At 45.4% G+C, this 19,087-nt stretch overlaps 1 protein-coding gene across 6 annotated transcripts in view; it reads right to left on the bottom strand.

Annotated features, from left to right (window-relative positions):
- shtn3 (shootin 3) overlaps positions 1 to 11,987 on the bottom strand; it is a 32,959-nt gene extending 20,972 nt beyond the window's left edge. For 4 of the 6 annotated variants that reach the window (XM_086304761.1, XM_086304775.1, XM_086304780.1 and 1 more), the window contains exons 1-2: positions 11,722 to 11,987; positions 6,661 to 6,724 (exon numbers count right to left, since the gene is read on the bottom strand). In XM_086304761.1, the coding sequence (XP_086160887.1) occupies positions 6,661 to 6,724; positions 11,722 to 11,802 (145 nt within the window). In that variant the 5' untranslated portion in view covers positions 11,803 to 11,987. The remainder of the gene's footprint in view (positions 1 to 6,660; positions 6,725 to 11,721) is intronic. The other 2 variants (XM_086304768.1, XM_086304797.1) reach the window with 2 other exon arrangements.
- Positions 11,988 to 19,087: the final 7,100 nt, after the last annotated feature.

Below are 19,087 nucleotides of genomic sequence, written 5' to 3'. Positions count from 1 at the left end.
TATGGGAAGGAGACATTGCATCCTTGGTTGTCCTGGGAAGCTGAGAGAGGACCAGTGAGCGCTGTGTCTTATATCCCCACGCCCCAAGAAAGCAGCAGAAAATGGATGGATGGTATTTGTTGGTTAACCACTTAACTATTAAGTACATATTTTTCAAAAACGAATAAAGCTAGGTTAACATCATCTTTTAACTGTTTCTAAACCTATCATAAGATGAAAGTAATAAATGAATAAAGAAAAGTGCTGATTAGAGCTCTGACCAAATAAAATCCATCCACACATTTCTGAGCAGCCAAGAGCTGCAAACAGAAAAGCTTCAGCTGCAGAAGATGTTGACCCAGAGTGTCGGCCATGCTTACATAAGGGCCTGGGTATGGGTGAGGAAGCAGCAGTGAGGATGACGTGAGAGAGAAGGGAGACAGGGAAGGCTTCCGGATCTTTTTTTAATCCCTCATTCAATGTTTAATGCTCGTGGATGGGCTTTGGGTGTGTGATTCCCTCCAATCCAGAGACTCATTTAAACCCTCAGAGATCTCTCAGGGATTCTTTTGGTCCCTTTAAACACTGCTTCAGCCCACATGCCACCGCGGATCGTCCTCCACTTGACTTCACTGCAGCTCAGCTGCAGCTCTGCGGGTCAGACGCAGCAAACAGTTCATTCTCAGCTATTTATAGCTTTCAAATGTTATTTTACAGGAGAAACCCTCAGCTGGTGCAGTCTCTGGATCTCCCGGTAATCCCACACCTAATAATGTGCAGTGAGAAATGTTAAGCTTCTTCCTCTTCTTTCTTTTATTTTTTTCCTCTATTGAAAAACCATTAATGTGGCTGTTTACGTTGTTTTAAAGTTAAACCATGCATAATTCATTTATTTCTATCTCCACATGTCTGCGAGGATGTCTTTACATATGTGGATATGTGTAGGTTTTATAATCCATATTTAATGTAATATAGCTGTGCCACATGCTCAGCATTTTATCCAGCAGAACGCGACACACCGACCCTGCTTGTTGTGTCTCCTTTATTTTTCTCGTGTGTGCGTACACTGACGATAGTAGCTTAAATAAGTGATGAGTGACGAAACGTTTCTCCCACTGAAAACGCTACGTCCAGATGAGCAGAATCAACCTTTTGGTGACAAATTGTAAGCTACCAATATGAATTATTAGGAGTTTAAAGATGTTATTTATTAACTAAATATAAATTGGAACCCCAAAGAGTTGAAATGGCGTACTCATGCTGACTGAGATCATGACAAATGATGAAAAATGATGCATCATTTGTCAGATAAGGATTGAAGGATTGAAGAGCAGACGATTCATCTTTTTTGAAAGCATCACAGGAACAGTTTGAAATAAAACATGTGGCTGTCCTCTCACAGACACACTTTGTCCTGCAGAAGCTGTTCTGGGTCAGTAATTCCTCCAAGCTCAGGGCCTCATGAGATAAATGACGTGCTGTTAAAACCTGTGACAATTGAAGCTAAAACAGAGGCAGGCTTTTGTTTTTCATCGACGAACTGCAGCTGGTAAAGCCGCTTTAGTGGCGGTCTGTGTTATCGGCAGAAGATTTGGAGGATTAGCCAACGGTTTGGACATTCATCTGTGCGTAACAGCAAAATCCCAGCGCAGTGTTAAAACAGGGTTAAAATGCTGGAGAGGACAGAGAGCTGTGGCGTTTAAGCTCCAACACTAAGCTAAGCTGTAGATAACTGAATGTCTAATTGTGTAATTATGTTTTAACTTTAGAAGTTCATTGTGAACATGATCAACAGCTTCAATGCTTTAGGGCACAATCTGTGATTAAATCTGATGCCACTGTTATTTTCTGTACTGTTTTTGAGTGTCGGATCCTTTGTGCTCATCGTATTTATGCCCGGGTCCTGATTTCATGTAGTTTGAAAGTTTCTACCAGAGTCACATGGTCACAGGTCCTCTGTGGACTCTGAGCATGTAATTTCAGTACTTCCTGCAGTACTCGAATGCATGGAAAGTGCAGCCACAGGCTTTTATCTAAGTACAGTAGACTGGATAACTAGGCTGCACATGATAATAACACTGCAGGCAATCAGCCTGTGAAGCTGAGTGCTGCACAGTTGGCCTCCAGCTACATGCAGCATTACAGTAGGTGATGCAAAGCACTGGTGGAAGAAGAACATAGAAATATATTTTTGTCTCTTTTCTAAAGTTTATTTGCTGATGTGTTCATTGCATTTCACATATTCTTTTGTCTTCTGTTCTGTGGAGTTTTTCATTGTTCTTTGGTTTTAACTGAGCTCAAACAAATTTTGGCTGCTGCCAAAATCCCTCCCAGGAAGGCAGGTTTGTCACTCTGCTCCTGTGCTCTTTTACTTGCTCTGCTGCACTGGTTTAATAGAGAATAAATTGCAGACTGTGAGACATCAGTTCCGCCTGCTTCCTACTGGCTGAAAGGTTCAGGAAAAGAGCTGAGGGCGCCGGGCAGCTTCCATTTTAACAGAGAAAATATAAGGTTCAAGAAAAGCAAAATAAAGGGAAAGAAACCTTCTGACAGATCACCTCCTCCTAAATGATGCTCCTCAGTGCTCGCTGCTGCAGGAAACATGTTAGGACCTTTGCAATCTGTTTAGTTATTCCTACTTTAGGGTTTGTCAGCTTGCAAACATATTTATAGAAGTAATCTTGGACTAAACTCACAATTTCTGCCATGGAATATGACACAACGCTGCACCAGACGAGACAGGGCAGCTATGCCTGGACTATCTTTGGTCCAGTCACAGGAAAACAACAGAAATGTATTTAGATTTTTAGATTTTTGGAACAATTAATTCTCAACACATTAAAATCCACTCCAAATTAGAATGTGGATATCTCACAGACCAACTAGAGGGACAGTTCTACACAAAGTAAGCCTCGTTATAATCACCTGCACACACATTTATGTGTATTAGTAGCATTCTCATCAAACCCATGATCTTCCACGCTGTTGTTCTTCTCTGTGCTTTTTGCAACTTTTATAAGCAACAAACATTAAATACTCAGAGACTGATTTTGTGAAAAGGAACAAATATTTAACTGATAAATTTTTATGCTAAACAATGGCAATGGGAATCAATAAATGGAGATAAAATTAAAACCTTAAAAATACCTTATAAAAACTGCACTCACAGAAGAAATGTAACAGCAGTAGAAGCAAACGCAGTGATGCCGAGGTGGACTTTTTAACCACAATCATTTTTGAGACCAACTATAATATATAGTTGGTCTCAAACTATAACAGAAATAACAGAAATATGCTTAAATTAAACTTATATAAACAAAAATACAAAAATGTGAAATGTTGAGTGAGTATCATAATCATGTACGTATTCTGTTACTTTACTCACAGGATTGTAATAAAGTCAGTTAGTTATGTTTGCTCTCAGTGTGAATAGGATCCTCCGTCACTGAGGCCAGTTTATTATCTCACAGAGACTCCGGTTCGGGTCATGTTTTCACTGTTTTATGCTCACTTAATCTCAGACTGGCCTTTGAGTTCCAAAAGAGCTCAAAATCAAGTACCTGCCAGGCAGCCAAGTCTCCCTCATTAAAGCCATTACAGCACGGTCATCAATTATTGAGGAACAGGTAGAAAGGGCCTTTCAAGGACCACAGTGGATAAAGAGTCAGGCAAGATGAGCCCACCCCCCTCCCACACACACCCTCGTCCGTCCCCAGTTTTCTGCTGCTGAATTATTCATGTCAGGAGGTTTTAATAATTCATGAGAATAACATGACAAGAGCGACTGCTGTCTTCTCTGGGGGAAGGCGGTGAATGAATAAATGAGTGAATGAACGATAGACTGGGTGTGTGAAGTGATGAGACCCATGGTGAAAAGGAGGATCAGCATTCTGCTGGCACTGCTGAGGATCTTAGGTCCAGTTTTGCTGCTGATGAGAAGTTTGTGACACTTTCCTGGCAGTTTGAGGTTTGAGTCGGATTAAAAGACTAGAATATGTTTTTCTCACAGGTTCCCATGAAATGTTCTGAGAAAAATCCCCAAATGAACAGAAGCCTTTCTGATAAAAATTTTAAACACCCAGATTTTAATTTGCACCTGTTAAACATAAGGACTGCAAACAGGAAGGCCTCTTTGTTGTGTGTGTAATGATACGCTTTTGCCGATCGTTGTATTGTATACTGACTCTACTTTAAACTGCAAAATATGAAAGACAATCATTTCCTTCCATTAGGAGCATGCCGTGCACTTTAAACTGCTACATCATTACCATTTAATATGAATATTATTGAGTTCTAGGAGAGGACTGCGATATCTGACAGTCACTGAAGACCTCAACAAAACACCAGCTGGATAACTCAGCTCATGTTTCTTTAAACGCCAGTTAAACTAACAAATATTTGTTAATTTATTCATTTATTTCATCCCCATTAGCCATAGGCCCCGCCCCAACAACAGCTGCTCGTGCTTGGCTCAGTTAGACAAAATTACAACCGACTGAAAGTCTGCAGACACAATGGCAGCTCTGTGCTCTTAATTATATAACACAAACGGTGCATCAGGGTTAAAGCCGATGCTTAAGTATAATGATCTCTGCAATGATTGCAATCTTAGTTTAGCTTGTAGCGTGTCAGTTTAATCATTCTCACAGAACACTAAGGAAAGAAAAGGCTGTTAACTGGTCATAAACCCAATAACTGGTAACGCTAATTATAACTTTATGATGCCAGGCAGTAAAAATCACCAGTATGATTAACATAATGCTGCTGGGATCATGCTTGTGTGCCAAATTTAATGCCAATGCATTAAATGCTTAAAAATGCAAAAGGTCAGTCTCACTGCAGGATCACGAATGTAGATGACCACGTTGTGCAAATTAAAAGGTCAAATAAAATGTTTGACCTGATGGCAGGCAGGGAAATGTCAGCTGAATTAGGATTTATCCTCTGGGGGCCAAGATGGAGTTTATCAAAATTCTCAGTAATCTATCCAACAGCTGTTAACTTATGTTCATAGAAGGTTAAAAAATACAGTGTCATGCCCTGTGGTGACACCAGATGTAGAGTATGAGCCCTGACAGCATCATTAGAGTTCATCCTCAGGGGACACTAACTTTGGTAAGATCATTTGAATGCCTCCACTTAAATTAAATCAACAAAGGAGCTCAGTAAAACAAAAATATCTTTAAATCAGACATTGACACGACACCGTTAGATTTAGGAAGAACTGCTGTAGTTAGGGGAGGTAGGTGATGACTCTGAATCGGCCTGTTTTACTGAAACGTCACCTGAGGACAAGCCACAGATGGAGAACGCCTGGTTCTCCTGTTACCTTTGGACAATAACAGCTCGCCCACATACACATAGCTGACTGAACCGACTGACATCACTGACCCGCTTCTCTAAGACACAAAAGGATAATTAAAATGTAATCTTTTTGGAAGACAAATGTTGGCTTGTGTGTTCGTTAATATGGCTAAATCTACAAGAATATCGAATATAAGCCTTTTGAATATGAAAAAGTTGGTAGTCTGAATTTTAGCATCCTAAACAGACATTTAGCACCACTAATTTATCCATCCCACACATAATCAGGTAGCTATGCAAACACTTGACTCCTACATGCTTCTATAATAGATAAACATCAGTAAACCTTCTCTTACCTCTGTGAATAATCATGGAAGGCATGGGAGCCGTAGGTAAGTGCTGCAGTTTCCTCAGTTTTAGAATCAGGAGTTAAACTCCTCAGAACAAAAGTGCTCCCCTACAACTGGCTGACTAAACTGAGAGTCACCATGGAAACGGGTGACACCCTCTTAAACACACCTGTTCAGAGGACAAGGTGTTGGTGATGTCATACCAGCAGAGGCACAGATGAATAACGCGAAGAGGGACGGAGGAAGTGAAGGCTCGCTGGGATGAGGTGTCAGGCTGCTCTGTGGTATTTGATATCTGGACATAAGTATTTGTCTGTGTGCACTGAAGCATTAATGGCACCATTTATTTTATTTTTTTTACTTTTAAATGATAATTATAGTTTTCTGCAACCTCTAGGAGGACGAGGACTTTACTAAATGGAAATCTGACAGGTGAAGAAAAATGAGTAGTAAGTTAGAAACTATTAATGAATATGGGCTGATCCAGAAACTCTAAACCAGTTTATCCCAAGGTCAAAGTGAGCAGACAGGAAATGCCAGGAGTAGCTGGATCTTCAGGGTACAGATCAAACATCCATGGTACAAAGCTTGTTTTTAGGACCAGGAAATTTGGTATAGATATCTTCTGTTTTATAAAGTTATAAGGCTTGAAAACCATTGATAAAAATTCGAAGCCACACCCATGTACTTTTAGGACCTGTAACTGGGAAAATATTCATAGTAAAGTCAAGGTAAAAAAATTGGATATACAAGTTCTTGCACAAAAAAACAATCAACTGATTCTGATGGGATATGTGTAAAGGTTTTTCAGAGTTGACTGCTTTTAAAAGTAAGAAGATGACTTGGTATTATTCATCCTCTATAGAACACTAATGTCTGCAGAATAAATGTCTGTCACTCCATTATTGGTTGTTATAGCTGCTGAAGGTTATTGTTTAGCAAAGATTCTTTAATTTCATTTCCTGCTTCAAAACACATTTTTTTGTGTGTTTGAGAGTTTGAGAAGGTGTAAACAAGCTGGACTCACCTCTCTTGATGTGTTTGAGTTGTCTCTCTGCCTCGTCTCTCTCCTCCGTCAGTCTGTTGCACTGCTGGAGCAGACAGCAGGGTCAACCCATCAGATCGTGTTCCACAACAGGCTGAACGTACAGGTCACTGATATCAGCAGAGTGAAGTTACACCCACACACACACAACAGTTTACACACTCAGCTGTGACAAAGCAGCGATTTTATCCTGAAACACTTTCAGCAGGCCAACAACGAGCAGTACCTGGAAGCTGGTGCATCAGACAAACAATCATTCAGAACCTACATCAAATCGAGAGTCACCAGTTAACCTAACACGCACACCTTTGGGGAAGCTGGAGAAACTGGAGAGAACCAACACAGGCACAGGGAGAACACAAAGACCCCTGACAGAAACACTCACACGTTAGGCGGGTACGAACCATGACCTTGCTGCCACTGTAGAATATTTCTGCAGGATTAGCTGCATGTATCTGGTGATTCTCAAGCTGTGATTGCTAAGATTCACTGGCATTACTTTACTTGGTGACACCAACGTTTAAAATCCAACAATAATATTAATCCTTTCTGAATGTGGCTAATATGAAGTAATGCTTAGAACACTGCAGCGACAGTGTTAGCAGCTAACACAAGCATCACAAGCACTTCCTTCCTACCACGTCCTCCAGATAAACGTTCATTTTGCCCGATTTCCCTCTGTGCTGAAGGCTGCGCTGCCCTCTTCCATCGTCTTAAAATGCTGCCTGGCTTTCTGTAATAACACTGACAGCCCATCACCTCTGATAACAGACTGACTCACTCTGCTCCTGCTGACTTGACTTCCACCATAGAAAAAGCCAGAAAGGCCATAACTGCTTATTTTCGCATCCACTGTCTCTTCTTGTGCTGTGTTTCGGACAAGCAGCTGAGGAGACGCCGCGTTTGAATGTTGGAAAAATGAAAGCAGCTGCAAACGTCACAGATTAACAGAAACTCAACATGCACACTCAAAGACAAATCAACTTTTCCACCACACCCAAACATGTATTTCTAGTCTGACTGAGAAAAACACGCACAGCTGGTTAGAATCTCCCCGTATTACTAACATTGACAGAGTTGCCTGACATATGAAAGGATTCATGTTGCTAAATCAAACAGGTAAAGCCAGGTGTGTGGTGGCATCGTGTGAATAAAAGAGCAGCCCCAAGAAGCTTTGGGATGATGACGGTTTCTTTCTAGTCAGCCGTCTCTCAGATATGTGTCTGTGCTTGCTCACTGAGCAGAAAAGTAACTGTTGGATTATCATCCCATCATTCATATCTCCTCCCTGTTACAGGACAGAAGTAAAGTGCCCTCCTGAGTGACCACAGCCACCAACAGAGTATCTGCTGTGCTGCTGTGCTCTGCACACAATTAATTTAAAATGGTAATTGAAACTCGTAAAGCTTTCAGTGATCTCCTGCAAAGCAAAAAACAAAAGTACACAGGCAAAGAAACGTCTCCCTGTGGGTTTAAACAACCTCCAGAGTACAAATGCACTGCATGAAACATCACTCTCTGCATACTGGAGAACACTGATTAGCTTCAAGCTCATTTTCTGGAGCAATGTAGTGAAACAAACATAATGGTTAACATATGACTGATGCAAACTGGCAACAGCCAAACCTTGAAGATTCATCAGAATCAGACCCTCTGCAGGGAGTGCATCGTTAAAAAGATTTACCTTTTACACGCTCCATCGGACCGCTGCAGTGATGTCACACGTGACAAGGCGCATCATAAGGAAATGCCAAATACAAGGTTAAAATGATGAACTTTTAGGCCAAATGGTATGTCCACATGCAGCATGTCATTAGCACAGTCATTGGAGGTAACTACTTCAGATGGACTGACATAAGATGAGCCAAAAGGCAGAAGCTGGGGACGAGTTTTATAGTCAGTCAAGGTGAAGTGAATTTTCCTGGTGGCCCAAATACAGGCTCCTTCAAGGACTGATGATTCAAACATTTGGACTTACAGACGTTCGATTTTTATAGTTCTCAGAAATAGAAGATGATGTCTCCTTTGTGGCTTTTAGTGTCCATCCTCGCTTGCCCATCAGCAATTTAAAGATGCATTCAGGCAGTTACTGTCTGCTTGTAAAGCCTGGACAAATCCCACGGTGACCATACTGTACTCATCAGGGGTTTGTGTTCAGGTGGTCATCAGTCACTGGTAAATACAGGAGAAGCATCTGACTGATGCAGCAGCTGGGTGTGATGCAAACACAGACTGGCTGTTTCCACAGAGTGTGCACAGGGCTCAAAGGCATCTTAAGCCTCTATTCTTTCTACTTCTGATCCACAGGAGATGAAGCTGTGCTTGCATCAGGGTGTGGCTGCTTTGGGATTGGAAAGGTGGATTAGACTTTTTCAGTCACCTCCACCTCATGATGCAGGTTAAATGAAACAAAGATGGTGACGGATGAAAGGCCAAACCTGAAGCTTCGTAACACTCTACAAACCGCTGGGTGACTTAATGTTGGTGGCTTCCCCCCTTACTCTTTATTTACTCTGTGATTGTTCCAACAAATGTTAGTTATTTGACTTAATCTGCCATTACAGAGCAACTTGCAGCTGATGAACCAACTTTTGACTTTGATGAGTTTCACAGAGCACCATTAGTTTCACTCTGTGTGGCCATAATGACCTAGTATTATAGTCGCAGGCAGACTAGATCATGAATGACCACCAAGACAGATAGCTCTTTGGTCATTTAGATCACTAAACAAGGCGGTCAGGGACACATTTGACCACATTTTCCACTGAAGATCCTAAAGCTACTTGGTGTTTCTGACAGTGATGGAGGACATTTTGTGGATGACGTACCAACACTTGACAAAACAGAGAAGTAACAACACTGCAAAATCCCACATATGGATATAAATTCTGGGATGGATGGGATCTTTTTTTTCCTTACAATTGGTGCTCGCTTGTCTTGTGATTTGTAATGTAAGACCTATTTGCACACATTTCACCTGCACACACTGATGTCAGAGGTGTAACTTCAGCTACTTGGAGAACTGGGCTAATTTCTGGAATTCTTAAACCCGTTAAATGTTATTCCATTAAAATCTAGGACCGACAGACACCAGCACTTCCTGGTTTGAGCTCTAAGAACCTAAACTGTTCTTGGGGTGTAGCCCTAAACTGATGCTTCACCATCCTCAGCTCCCCTTACATTAGATTTCACAGATGTGACCTAAAAAGTTCTACAAACAGATGAACACAGTCTGATTGGATCTATTTTGTGTCAGTGACACAGATGTGTTCATGGTGTTCTGATGCTAACAGGAAAACGGTGCTTGATCTCATATCAGTGGTCAAAGTTCGAGGCCACTAAAGGGCGGAATTGCGACAAAACGGACATTCCTCAGATAAAAAAGCACGAAAAGGACATTCAGCATCCAGCTCACTCGCTCGCTCGTGCTCTCTCTCTCTTTCCTCCAGCAGCAGGAAGCACTTGTCCCACTTTTGCCCGGCTCTACCTGCAGCCTCACACACTGTCAGCTTAGATTTCCCTCAGGAGCACAGTGAGGGCAGCCGGTTCATCGGCACACAGGAAGGCACTGAGGTTGCCTGGTTGAGCGGTTCGATCTCCTGCACTTCCCACCGACCACGACAAAAAACCTATTCCCCACCTATCAGAGTAGCAGTCCCAAGCTATTTGATTCTCATTTCCTTTTAATTTTAATGGAAACAAACTGTTATTATGAATATTTTTTCATTTTCTTTGCACCGAGACAATTACAGTATTAAAACATGGTCCACATATGATAATACCTGGAAGGTTGAGCTTTTTTCTTTTGGCTGAATCCTTGTAAACGGTAGGTAGATTTAGCTAAAATGTAGATGCTTTTCTTTCTTTGCAGTGATCATGCTGTGTTTCTTGGATCCACACCTCGCTCATGCATTTAAAAATCCAGCTTGAGGCTTCACAGCTGGGCCTTGATAAGCCAATACAGTAATTACCAGAGTACGGCTAAAGTGTGGATCTTTAACTGTATGATCATGGTTGAGGTGGGTGTCTGGGAGAGTGCCTGAGTCAAATGAAGACCAGGAAATTTAGCTGAAACCTATAAAAACTGCAATACGACCCTAAGACTCTGCTCTTGTTCTTGGATTATAACTTAATTCTTTACAAAGTTCAAGAAGAAACTAAAGCAAACTAGTTTAATATTAGCAGGTTAAATTAGAATGTGAGTAAGACTCTGACTCTTTTCCATTCTTCTTCACCCACAAAACAGCTACAAATACATTTTTCTGCAGAAGATGGTGCTAAAACAGAATTTTCTGATGAAACCCTGACTCTGATCGAGCATAAAGCTTAGTGATCCATTACTGCCTTTGAACATTAGAGCAAGGCACTGATACACTTTGGTTTGAGAGTCCGATTCCCAGTAAGTAAGTGGGCATAAAGCCATCAAAAGGGGGCAAGAAGCAGGTGAATAAGCACTAAAGGTTGATGGTTTTGTTCCCACCTCAACTTTAAGCATATTTTTCGCTCTTGGAGGTCAAAGGGTGGGGCAACTAAATTCCAAGAGCAAGGCATTACCACTGAAATGGGGTCTGGGGTTCACTTCCCCTGTGCCCACCCCTACCATGCAGGTGTTTGGGGTCATAGCCAAGCCCTGGTGGTGTGAGAACATGATTTAAGGCGTTTTTCATTCTGTCTATTGTAAGGGAGCACGCAGTAAGACACACGGTCCAGAATAAACCGGCAGCCTCATTCACTCCGCACATTTTTACACAAAAAGACACACAGCGTGTTTTAAACTCAGAAACTTCCCCATGAAGGAAGATGTAGCTGTGCTACTCGTATCATTTCTCCTCACTGACTGGTTCAGTTCGCTTAAATGGCGTGAAGAGCACGATTTAGGGAGGGGTCCGGCTCTTTGATGTCTGAGCTCCACTAGCATAAGCCGGGCGGCGAAATGTCCCACAAGGGCAACAGAGCCGCTCGGGCTCCCGCATGCATGCTCGCCTCTCACACGCTGATTTGGAGTGTCGGAAGTCAGCACAGGAGACGTTTGTGTCATTTTACCTCTGTTTGCATGTGTGCGTCCTTCTCCTCCTCCTCCTCCTCGCATCCCTCCATCTGCGCGGATGGTGAGCAGGGAAGCATTTTGATTGACAAATTATCTTCCAGGCTGTTGATGTATTCTTATCACCAGCTATATTTTTTTAAAAAACAGGAAAGCCGAACAGAGCTGAAATTCTAGGAGCACATGTCTGAACGTGAGCTCATTTTCTTCCCTTTGCAGCACATGGGATGGAGAGAGGCTCAGTACGATGCTGCTGCCGGCGGGCAGGACCCTCCTCCTCTTCCTCCTCCCTTCACTGACAGCGTCATCCTGCTCCCCTGATCGCCTCCTTCTATGGAGGACCACAATAGCCACACATCCAAATAAAGAATTCTGTGCTTAAATAATAATTTATAAAATGATTTCTGCACTTGTAAATTCATTTTCGAATTGATTTTTAAATCACTTAATCTAAACACTATTTTTAAATACATTTTTCAAAATGAATTATTAATCGATCAATAAACACTTCAATTTGATAATGAATTTCACAAAGAAAAGACCTAAATGTCAATAAAAACCTTGTTTCAAAAACCATTTTCAAATTCCAAATTAACCTGATTTTCAAAACGTTTTTTAAAACACAATTTAAAATAGGGATTCCACTCTTCATTTTAAACAGTCACTGACAGCACATGTGGTACTTTAACCTTTGTACTGTTTTCATCAGTTAATTTTGCAGTTAACATGTTGGATGATCTGTCTGCTTCAGATCCTGGGTATGTGAGCACAGCTCCTGTAATCACAAAGAGAACAGAACCATCACAAACTGAAATATAAAGTTTATTTCTCAAATCTGAAATAGAGCTGATCCTTCTCTGTCCTCACACACCCAGAATCTGAAGTTCTTCTCTTACATTTTTTCAGTTCAAGAGTTTAATCCATAGTTAATTATTAATGAGGAGTTACTGAAGTACAAGCTTTTTTTTTTTTTGCTTTTTTTTTTTTTAAAATGGTATTACTGTGGTGGACCACTAGAGGGCTCCACTCACACCCAGTGTATAGGAAGTGTGTTCCTGTGTTTTGTGGCGCGATATGCGCAGTTGATGTTGGAGACGAATAAAGAAGGAGTGAGAACTGAGAGCTCTGTGTCGTTGATGCTTACCTCCACATTGGTGACCCCTGACTCGAGCATGCAACGGGCCGTAGATAACGCAGACTCTGCTATGGATGCATCAGCGGCCGCCGGACCTCCGCCTCCTGTTGCAGCTACGTTCGCTGTGGCGCTGAAACTGCCGGACTTTTGGCTCCATGACCCCCCGTCATGGTTTGTACACGTGGAGGCTCAGTTCGCCCTTCGCGGCATCTTGGCTGACGACACGAAGTATCACCATGTGGTGGCTTGACCCGCTGGCCACCCGTCACGCGATGGCGCTCCTCCGGGACCCACCCGCCCAAGGGTAATACGCCACCCTCAAAGAGCTGCTTCTTCGGCGCAATGCCCTCTCCGACACCGAACGAGCCGAAAAGCTCCTCAACCTGTCAGGCTTGGGTGGCGGTACCGCGCTCGGGCTCATGGAGAACATGCTATCGTTGCTCGGGCCGGATGACGGTGGTTTCCTCTTCGTGCACCTCTTCCTCCGCCAACTACCGGCCGCCGTGAGAGCTGTCCTCGCGAACTCTCCGCTTCTGCCTGTGAAGGATTATCGCTCCCTGGCTGAAGAAGCGGATCGCATTCTCCTGGCTAGCCGCACTTTCGACGTTCACGCCCTGGCTACGGACACGCCTGCGGCACCTTCCACGCCTCCACCTGCCTCCCCCGGAGCATCCGCCCCCTTGCTGACGGCAGGGATTGCTACACGCCGGCACCGCGGAAAGAGCATCTGTTTCTACCATCAGCGTTTTGGCGACAGAGCGCGTCGCTGCCTGCCGCCTTGCGCTTTCACGGCCCAGGGAAACGGACCCGCCAGCGCGCCGTAGCAGCCGCGACCGCTGGCAATACAGAAAGGCTGCTCTTCATAGAGGACTCGCGCTCCGGGAGACGTTTTTTCGTGGACTCCGGCTCCCAGAAGAGCCTCCTTCCCCCTACCGCTGCCAACGAACTAGCAGCGAACTGTGGGCCGCAGCTCATTGCAGCTAATGGCTCTCCCATCAAAACGTTTGGGGAAAGGTTGGTGACTGTTTGTTTTCATGGCTGGGATTTCCAGTGGAACTTTGTTGTTGCCGCTAGCTCTGTACCTATTTTGGGTGCTGATTTCCTGTGTGCTCATGGACTACTTGTCGATGTTGCTAACAGACGTTTAATCTATGCTCTCTCGTTTTCTTCGCTACCCTGTTTTACTCGGGCCGCCGAGCCACTGATTCGGGCTAATGTAGTGACCTCCGGGGATGCTTTTCAGCGTTTGCTTTTAGAGTTTCCATCGCTGTCTGTCCCTACTTTCTCTAGCACGGTAACGAAGCATGGGGTTGAGCATTATATTCCCACGGTCGGGCCCCCGGTGTTTGCGCGCGCGCTCCGCCTCGACCCCACGAAACTGTCCGTCGTTCGGGAAGAGTTTGCAGCCATAGAGCGCCTTGGCATTGTACAGCGTTCGAACAGTGCATGGGCCTCTCCACTTCACATGGTGCCCAAATCGGACGCTCGGTGGCGGCCATGCGGAGATTTCCGCCGTTTAAATAATGCCACGGAGAATGACCGTTACCCCATCCCCCACATTCAGGATTTTTCTGCCAATCTCGCCGGAACGTCGATTTTTTCTAAAATTGACTTGGTGCGGGGGTATCACCAGGTTCCCGTGCACGCCGAAGACGTTCCTAAAACCGCTGTCATTACCCCCTTCAGCTTGTTCGAGTTTTTGCGCATGCCGTTTGGCCTGAAAGGTGCCACCCAGACCTTTCAGCGGCTGATGGACTCCGTTTTGCGTGGGGTGCCGTTCGTTTTTGTTTATCTGGACGATATATTGGTGGCCAGCTGCTCAGCGAGCCAGCACGAATCCCATCTGCGCCAGGTTTTCCAGCGTTTGGCAGCGCATGGCCTGATCATCAACCCTTCCAAGTGCCAGTTTGGGTTGCCTGTTCTGGATTTCCTCGGGCACCGCATTTCCGCTGAAGGTGTGGTTCCGTTGCCCGACAGAGTCCAGGCCGTTTCGGCTTTCCCGCGTCCCACGTCGGTTAAAGCGTTGCAGGAGTTCTTGGGGATGATAAATTTTTACAACCGCTTTCTCCCCAGAGCTGCCCACCTGCTACAGCCACTCTATGCTGCTTTAAAAGGTAAAACAGCCAAAGATCCGGTTGACTGGCTGCCGGAACGCGTCCGTGCGTTTTCCGCAGCGAAGTCTGCGCTGGCTGACGCCGCCCTGCTGGCCCACGCCGCCCTGCTGGCCCACCCGTTTCCGTCGGCGGAGATCGCGTTAATCACCGACGCCTCTGACGTGGCAGTGGGTGGGGTGTTGGAACAGCGGGTTTCAGGTCTCTGGCAACCGCTCGCCTTTTTCAGTTGTACGCTCCGGGATGCTGAACGCAAGTACAGTGTTTTTGACAGGGAGTTGCTGGCCCTGCACCTCGCGACACGACATTTTCGTTTTTTCCTCGAGGGTCGCAACTTTACTGCGTACGTTGACCACAAACCTTTGACGTTTGCGATGTCCAAGGTCTCTGACCCATGGAGCGCACGCCAACAGCGCCAGTTGGCGGCCATTTCTGAGTTTACCACAGACATTCAGCATGTGGCTGGTAAGTCCAATCACGCCGCTGACTGTCTCTCACGTGTGTTGGTTTCTCCGGTGTATGTCGGCATCGACTACGCTGTCATGGCCGCCGAGCAACGTGCTGACCCGGACGTCCTTGCCCTTCAGTCAACAAAAACGGGCCTCGTGCTGGAGGACGCCCCGGTGTGGGACGGCGGTCCACACCTTCTTTGCGACATTTCCACCGCCCGCCCCCGCCCGGTGGTTCCCCTTTCGTGGCATCTTCGTGTTTTTGACTCGGTGCATGCCCTCTCTCATCCCGGCGTCCGGGCCTCGGTCAAGCTGGTCAGCGCCAGGTTTGTTTGGCCGGGCCTTCGCAAGATGGTGAAAGAATGGGCAGCGGTTTGTATCCCATGCCAATGCTCGAAAATCCACCGGCACACACAACCGAACCTTTCTGTGTCCCGGGTAGGCGTTTCGATCACGTTCATGTGGACCTGGTTGGTGCCTTGCCGCAGTCACAGGGTTTCACGCACCTTTTGACTGTGGTGGACCGCACAACCAGGTGGCCAGAGGCGGTACCCCTGGTGTCCACGACAGCGGCGACGGTGGCCAGGGCATTTTTGTCAACGTGGGTTTCACGTTTCGGCCCCCCTGCTGACATTACCTCGGACAGGGGCCCCCAGTTTGTTTCCGAGCTTTGGTCTGCTATGGCTGACGGCCTGGGAGTCAAGGTCCACAGCACCACAGCATACCACCCGCAAGCTAATGGGATGTGCGAACGGTTTCACTGGTCACTTAAGGCCGCGCTCCGTGCTTCCTTAACAAGTGGCGACTGTGTCGACCGTCTTCCGTGGGTTTTGCTGGGATTGCGTAGCGCGGTTAAAGAAGACCTCGGGGTTTCCCCGGCTGAACTGGTCCTCGGCCAGCCTCTCCGGGTCCCCGGGGAATTCTTACCCGAGAGCCCTCCCCCATGTTTCGATACCTCTTTGTTGCCTTTTCGCCCCCCAAGAGACTCATTTCCTGTTCCTGGTCCTGTGCACCACTGCCTGCCTGACACTTTTGGACTCTGCTCGTTTCGTTTTCGTCAGGCACGATGCCCATAGGACTCCGCTGCGGCCACCATATGACGGGCCATACAGGGTTCTTAAACCAGGCAACAAACATTTCATTTTGGACTTTGGTGGTCGGCAGGAAATTGTCTCTGTTGACAGACTTAAGCCTGCACATGTTATGCAAGAGGATCAGGTGGTCCCGGCCCAGGCCCCTCGCCGCGGCCGCCCACCTGCCACCGGGCTGATGGATTCTGTTTTTTCCCCCAGGAGCGACCCAAAATCAACGGAGTCCGAGTCGTCTGCAGCTTTTTCTGACCGCCAGTGCCAGCCTCGCTGGGTTGCCCTCGGTCAGTTCCCCACCCCCCCAGTTCAGCCGTTCCGGCCGTTTGCTTAAGCCCCGGGTCCTGGACTAGTTCTGCTGGGTGTTCGGGGGGCATGTGTGGTGGACCACTAGAGGGCTCCACTCACACCCAGTGTATAGGAAGTGTGTTCCTGTGTTTTGTAGCGCGATATGCGCAGTTGATGTTGGAGATGAATAAAGAAGGAGTGAGAACTGAGAGCTCTGTGTCGTTGATGCTTACCTCCACATTACTGTCTTTACAGATGTTGCAAGAGACTGAAAACATGCTGTTGTTTGAAGATATTTAATAATCAGTTCTGCACAGGAGCTGAAGCAGAGTGCAGCCTGTTGCTTTTACAGAATAATACTTGTACTAAAAGTACAGTAAAGGTAATTAGTGACTGAGCAGCCTGGGGCGTTTCTCTTGATTTCTTTAGTCAGGGTAAATTTATTCACCTGCACGGGTTAGCTAAACAAACTTTACAAATCAAGTTTCCCCGACAGCCAAGTGCTCATCTTAGCTAGCTAGGTCTCAGGACCTAGCTAAGGACGGTAGTTACAGATTAGCTTACAAACACGTTTAATTTACCGAAAAAGTGCTTCGGAGCCTCGGGTAGTGATGATGTGACGTTCTGGAGAGTGAGGAGAGAATGGAGCCAGCTAAGAAGAGGAGGATGTCCTCTCCTGTGTGGGAACATTTTGATCTTATTCCTCCCAACAAGGTATGTAAATTTCTACAGAAGATGTATTTTCATAATACTGATGGTGCAATACAATTTGCGTTAAGCTGTCTTTACTTTTGTACAAGGTGAAGTGTTTGCTATGTGCCAGGGAGCTGGGATATAACAACAACACCTCATCCATGTTTAGGCACTACAGAGCTTTGCATGAGAATAAGGGGAACACTGATTGTGGAGCAAGACCAGGTGAGCCATCGAATAGAATAGAATAGAATTCAACTTTATTGTCATTGCACATGCACAGGTACAGGGCAACGAAATGCAGTTTGCATCCATCCAGAAGTGCTTTAGTGATATAGATATATTACAATATATATTAGCAATAATATAGATATGTGAGTATATTACAGAAATGGGTCTATTATGGTATGTTATAATGTACACGGTATGAAGTATGTTGTGAATATTCTATAACTATAAGTATGTACAGGCTGTAGTGAGTACAAGCTATGTACAGGATATGAACAGGATATAAATATGAAAAACTATACAGAATATGAAATAATTAACTTTACAGAATCTGGGATATACAGCTATACAGAAATGGGAACTATGCAAGTTGTAAACAGTTGTAGGATTAAAGATTATCGAATGTACAGAATGATTATTTACACAGAGCTATACAGTAGTGCAGTTAAGATAAGTGAGGGTGTAGATAGTTTCTACAGAGGCTATATAAAGTGCTAGTGGTTGTGAGTGGTGGTTCAGTCCATGTTATTATTGTGTTTGAGGGTACAGTTGTCCATTGTGGGTGTGTGTATGTTCAGTCCATGAGTTTAACGTGGGTCAGATGTCAGGAGGCAGAGTTCAGGAGTCTGACAGCTGTGGGGAAGAAGCTGTTCCGGTACCTGGTGGTCTTAGTCCGGAGGCTCCTGTGGCGCCTCCCAGAGGGCAGGAGGGTGAAGAGTCCATGTGATGGGTGACTGGGGTCTTTGATGATTTTCCCAGCCCTTTTCAGACACCGCTTCCTGTAGATGTCTTTTATGGCAGGAAGTGGTGCTCCGGCGATGCGCTGGGCAGTTTTCACGACCCTCTGCAACGCCTTCCGGTCCGAGGCAGAGCAGTTCCCGTACCAGACTGTTATACAGTTGGTCAGGATGCTCTCGATGGTGCAGCGATAGAAGTTCACCAGGATGTCTGAGGACAGGTGGTTCTTCCTCAGAGTCCTCAAGAAGAAGAGGCGCTGGTGAGCCTTCTTGACCAGCTTGGAGCAGTTGGTCGTCCAGGTGAGATCCTCGGAGATGTGGACTCCCAGGAACTTGAAGCTGCTCACACGCTCCACAGCCGTCCCCTTAATGTGGATGGGTGGATGTGGGTCAGCATTCCTCCTGTAGTCCACGATGAGCTCCTTGGTCTTCTCGGTGTTAAGCAGCAGGTTGTTTCTGTCGCACCACTCAGCCAGACGATCCACCTCCTCCCTGTAGGCGGCCTCATCGTTGTCACTGATGAGGCCAATCACCGTGGTGTCATCTGCAAACTTAATGATGGTGTTGGAACCATCAGCAGGTCTGCAGTCGTGGGTGAAGAGGGAGTAGAGGAAAGGGCTCATCACACAGCCTTGTGGT

This window comes from Aulonocara sp. 'chitande type north' Nkhata Bay, linkage group LG2, assembly GCF_057382095.1.
Source record: "Aulonocara sp. 'chitande type north' Nkhata Bay isolate Kocher_YH1m ecotype deep benthic linkage group LG2, A_spYH_male_GT1.1, whole genome shotgun sequence".
In the NCBI taxonomy this organism is placed as follows: domain Eukaryota; kingdom Metazoa; phylum Chordata; class Actinopteri; order Cichliformes; family Cichlidae; genus Aulonocara; species Aulonocara sp. 'chitande type north' Nkhata Bay.
Note: the sequence above shows the minus strand (reverse complement) of the source record. Positions and strands in the feature narration are given on the sequence as shown.